Below are 6,038 nucleotides of genomic sequence, written 5' to 3'. Positions count from 1 at the left end.
TGCCTGTACAAATTAATTTAGGAATTGATAACAATCACAAACAATGTTTTTATTATTATATTCCAATTTTGAAAACTATTAAGGTTTTATTACAAAATTCTGATATTCAAAACTTTTGTTTAAATTTATTTCAGATTTCTAATAGTAATGCGCTCTTTGATATTAAAAATGGTAGTGTATTAAAAAACAACAATTTCTTTCGTAATAATAAATATACATTACAAATTTTATTGTATCAAGATGCATTTGAAATATGTAATCCTTTGGGTTCAGCTAAAAAAAAATTTAAACTTGTTGGCGTATATATGGTGCTAGGAAATTTACCCCCTTACCTCAGATCAAAAGTTGATAATATACAGCTTGTTATGTTATGCTATGAAAAACATATAACATTTTTTGGTTGGAAAAAAATAATGGAATATCTTATAAATGATTTAAAATGTTTAGAAAATGAAGGAATAGATATTAATGTTGGTAATAAAACAATAAATTTTGTTGGCACTGTTGTTGCTATGTTGGGGGATAATTTAGGAAGCCATCAAATTGGTGGTTTTACCGAAAGTTTTAATTCTGAATATTTTTGTCGTTTTTGTGATATAACTCAAAATGAATTCCAATCAAAGTATGCATGTACTAATATAAACAGAAATTCAGATAATTACAATTTGTGTGTCACACAAGCAAAAAATATCATGAAAGCTGTAAAGGGAATAAAAAATGATTCGCCTCTGAATAAACTTAATTATTTTCACATTTGTAATCCAGGATTACCACCCTGCATAGCACATGATCTTTTTGAAGGAATCGTTTCATATGATCTTATATATTGTATAAAATATTTTGTGAAAGAAGGTTGGTTTCCTTATCAATTTCTAAATCATAGATTGCAAAAAATGAAGTTTTTGTACGAAAATGTACGTAATAGTATTCCTCTTATAAGAGATTCAACTAAAATTGCAGGCACTGCAAGTCAAATCAGAAAAATATTATTAATATTTCCCTTAGCAATCTTTGATGTAGTTAAGAATATTACGGATGATGTTTGGATATTAATGTTATATCTTCGAGAAATATGTTCTTTAATTTGTGCTCCTGCTTTGTCCTTTGGTCAGATTGCGTTATTACAAGAAAAGATAAATGATTATTTATCATTGAGAGTAAAATGTTTTCCAAGTATCAAATTAAGGCCGAAGCATTATTATATTTCTCATTATCCCATTTTAACTACATGTTTTGGTCCATTGAAACACTTATGGACCTTGAGGTTTGAAAGCAAACATAGGTATTTTAAAAACATTGTTAAACATTCCCAAAATTTTAAGAACGTAATTAAATTATTATCACACAAACATCAATTTTTGCAAAATCAATATTTCAATAATAATTATTGTACTTTAGTAATAGCAGATGATGCACAAGAATATATTTCTCAAAACTTTAATGATCAAGTTTCTTTCATTATAACAGATTATTTTCATAAAAGAGAAAATGAAAATATAAAGTACATATCCTCACAAGTTACTTTTAAAGGTATAACGTATAAAAAAAATATGTGTATCTGTGTAGGTAAAGATTGTTTTGATTATTTCACTCTATGTAAAATTAAATACATTTTGATAAATAACTGTTATACAAACATTTATTTTTTAAGTACCATAACAAAAATTACATATAATCCTGATTTTGGCATATATGAACAGTTCGAATTGAAAGGTATAGATTGCAATGTAGAGAAAATTTTGTTGTTCCCATACACTTCCTTACTTGCACCACATCCTATCCTGGAAACTAATTTAAATTCTATTCCTGTATATATCTTCAAATATGCACCTCTTGATTCATAAATTTGGATCTTAAAATGATGTAAGCAATTTATACTTCAACGTAAATTGTTACATTATGCATGTATATATATGTTCTTTTATTTTAGATGTCGTATCTCTATAAAGTCTGATCTGCCGATAGAAAAAATAAAATATCACTTATACTTCGTGAATCAGATGATATGCTAACAGATCTTATTACAAAAAGTAATATTAAACTTGGAATTGTTGGTTCTGTTCTTGTCATAGAGAAAGATGGCACAATAATTGATGACAATGAGGTTCTAAAATTTTGTTCCGGTGAAATTTTAATGTTACTACGACCAGAAGAATCCTGGTCTGTACAAAATGAAACTGCAGTTATGTCTTCTGATACTGCTTCACTCACATCTAGTTTAAATGAGGAAACTTTTTCGCCATCATCAAGTTCGCTATCTATTTTATCTCCAATAAATCAAATATCAAATAATAAACAAGTAGAACTTGAATTTTGGATAAATTTTCAAATACCATGGAATAATTTAGAATCAACAGTGCTTAAAGAACTGCAAAATGGAAGTCGCAGCAAATATGTAATAAATGCAGTTGTGAACCGTACCGTTTCTGAAATGAGAAACATTCAAGAATTTATACCATCCAAAGCGTTTAAAATAATAGCTGAAAAAATTGTTAATAAATACCCACAAACTTTTAAAGATATAAATGAAGATGGTACATGTTTTGGCGATGGATTTCATACCACATATTTAAAACTTCGAGACCGAAATTGTTACTTAAATAGGCCACATATGAAAAGAAGTCTAAGCCAAAGTTTAAATATACCTATAAAAAAACAAAAGAAAGTATTATCCGCTAAAGCAGGATGTAGTAATTGGCAACCAGAAAAATATAATGATACAGAAACTGAGGAAACAATTGAAGAAAAGACTAAATTTCTATGTCAAATAGTTGACGATGATTCATCAAAAAACGATCTTAAAATTCAACACAAAATTTATTCCTATCTTGAAGCGACATATCCTGCGCAAAGATTATTTTTAAACAATGTTCATGAAATACCTAGTATCAAAAATATTAAAACCACGTGGCCGATACTTTTACAAAAAACATTTATGTTTTGGCATTATGAAAAACTAATGGGACATTCTATAGATCTTCTAAAGGAAGAAATTATAAAAAAACAAGAAAAAATTCTCAATTATGGACAACATAAAAAATATAAAGATATCAATGATTCTAATAATCCAACAGAGATAAAATTGATACAAATTATAATGAGACATTTTAAAGAAAATTTTTAAGGATTATTTAAAACATATCCTGTAAATATTTTCTTTAAATATATTTATTTTGCTTATATGAATGTCATAGACTTAATTAATACTGAATATAACTTATTTAACAGGAAGGAACATTGTTGCAGGATATAAAACCACCAACTGTGGCACCATGCATCATAATCATAAGTAATTTCACTATATGTAGTTATACTAAATTTAACTTTAGTAAATTTTTATTGTTATATGTTTGTAATTGCTTTCATTATCGTATATTATATTATTACAGATGACGCAGCATGTCGGATGTTTTATTTATATATAGAAAATGTATTGATTGAAAGGACATTTTGCTTTTATGAAGCTTTGAAAATGTTGATGTCCGTATATTACATTTTCAACATGGAATATCCCATAAATTGTACATGTACTTTAAAATTTTTACAAAAGTACTTTTTAAATATTCATCCACTTGCTGGTTCAAAATCTCGTAGGATATCAACAAAATACAAAGTATTATCACTCTTTAATAAATTAAGAGATACGTCGAACAAAGAAAATACTGCTACACACAAATAGTGTAGTGTGTATGTACATATGTATGTACAACAACAGTAAGCATTATTATGTTATTTATATCAAATTTGTAATAATGGCATATACACACATTGTATCTTTATGGTACATTTTTATATCATTTTATAATCTTTATTAATATTTTTATTTCTTTCAGAAAAAGATAAAGTTTATATTATATATTATAGCAGTTTATATTATAGCATCCTATGATATACTTTTTAGTTTAGTTTCTAAGAAAAATAAATTTTTAATTTATCATAAATACTGTCAATTGATTGCAAAGGAGTTACATTTCGGATACGTGGTTAAAATGAAGACATTTTTTCATGAAAAAAGAAGATTTTTTTTATATCTGATTTTAAGTTGAGATCGAAATTTGACTTTATCAGTTGGTTTATCGCATTCTTTCTATTTATATTATAATTTAACATATCTATGTAATTTTTCGTAATAAAATACATTCTGCATAGAGCACTATATTATAATTCATGTCATGCGGCAGAACCATGCTGATAAAAAACAACTTCGATTTAAAGCGAAAAAAAAGTTTACGCGCATTTCGGAAATTGCGTGATTTAAGTCAATTTAGCGGGTACATCAGTATTACAACTTCGTGATTTTAGGATTAAATGCAATTTCCAAAGATAATACGTTTAAACGAGAGAAATCTTAAAAGGTTGAGGCAACTCGATTAAACAATATGCTATTATCAACAGACAATAATTTAGACATAAGATATTTAATATCTTACTTACAAAAAGCTCATTGCTTTTCAGATGATTATAAAAGAAGCTTATAATTTAAGATACGTATTGTACTTTTATGCTTTATTAAGTGATCTATAATGAGATTATATTCCAAAGATTTTTGATACAAGTATGTATTTGAGTTTAGATATAACGTGCGATAAAAGTAGAGAGATTTGTTAAGTTCATTTTAGATACATATTGGATTTTTATTTCGAGCAAATTTTGAAAACTGCGTACTTACCACGTTTTTTTTTTTTTAATTTTCCATTTATATTCTGACATGTCAATAACACGATTACTATTTTTTTCTTGCGATGAATATTAAAGAATCAATATTATTTGCGACAATTATAATCCACCACAAAAAAATCGTTAGATACTTTAGACATAGATTTACGATGATATATTTACTAAAAAGAGATTGCATTGTTTTTTTTTCTTTTTTATAATGCAACATTCGTAATATCGAAACGTTATAAAAAACTTGACATTGTAAATGTAAAACTTAACATTTTATAATAAAACAATTATTAATATTGTAGAAAATGATTGAATTATTTTAAAGCATAAATATTTATTTCTTCAGCCATCTAGTGTATATAAATAAATTTATTTGTTATAAGGGGTGTCAATTAAGCTTGACGTTTAAAAATAGGTCGATTTTCAATATTTTTTTTCACGTTGGTATTGACAAAATCAGGCTTTTATATATTAGTATATTATTTTAAAAAATGAAACTTATAAGTTTTTCAATAAATGAAACTTACAAGTAAAATTTATATGTTTTAAGTATGCAAAAGCCTTTGTCATGCCAATATCAGCGTCAAAAAAAAAAAAAATTGAAAATATATCTATTTTTTCAGCGTCAAGCTTAGTGATACCAGTTAAATAATAATTAAGCAGATTGCAGAAGTGAATTTACATAAAAGTAAAATTAAAATAATAATGTAATAAAACTTTTTAAAGTTAAAATATTTAATATTTTTTTTAATAGTAAATGTACACAACAGAGTGTATTGAAAATTTTACTTACAAGTAATTTTCTTTAATAATTTTTGTAAAAATCACATTTTAAAGTGTAATATCGCAAACCTGTATAATATTATTACAAAAATAATGTAAATTTGTAATCGTAAAACATAAATTTCATATTTTTATTTGTAATAACTGAAATGCGTGAAGTATTATTACATTCTGTTGTGTAAATTCAATATTTGAATGTTTAATATTCCAATTTTAAGAAGTTTTATTACATTTCTTATTCTGTAATTTTGCATGCTATTGTAAATTTATTTCTGTAATTTGCTTAATTACAAATTAAAGAATTTATTTTACTTGCATACTGCAAATTTACAAATGAGTGGAAATTTACACCTATTATAGTGGGTCTTAAAATTACCCACAATAATAGGTGTAATTTTACACAAAATTTTTTTACAGTGTGTTGCAAGAAATATTTTTATCACATATAATGCAATGAAACAAACTGTCATCTAATGGTACTTTTTGTATCCAATATTTATATCTATCATCGCAAAGCCAAGCTTCTGAAAAGCTTTGCTTGCATTTCTTTTGTAATAAATCACACATTTTTATAGTGAATATAAAGC

The 6,038-nt window shown here is 25.5% G+C and overlaps 1 protein-coding gene across 1 annotated transcript; it reads left to right on the top strand.

Annotated features, from left to right (window-relative positions):
- Positions 1-406: 406 nt before the first annotated feature.
- On the top strand, positions 407-3,714 carry LOC136999335 (uncharacterized). The gene has a single exon (XM_067353045.1). It carries the CDS (start codon positions 2,006-2,008, stop codon positions 3,122-3,124), a length of 1,119 nt encoding a protein of 372 aa, XP_067209146.1. The 5' UTR covers positions 407-2,005; the 3' UTR covers positions 3,125-3,714.
- Positions 3,715-6,038: the final 2,324 nt, after the last annotated feature.

This window comes from Linepithema humile, chromosome 4 (assembly GCF_040581485.1).
Source record: "Linepithema humile isolate Giens D197 chromosome 4, Lhum_UNIL_v1.0, whole genome shotgun sequence".
Lineage (NCBI taxonomy): Eukaryota > Metazoa > Arthropoda > Insecta > Hymenoptera > Formicidae > Linepithema > Linepithema humile.
The sequence above is the reverse complement of the archived record's forward strand: the minus strand, read 5'-3'. Positions and strand labels throughout refer to the sequence as shown.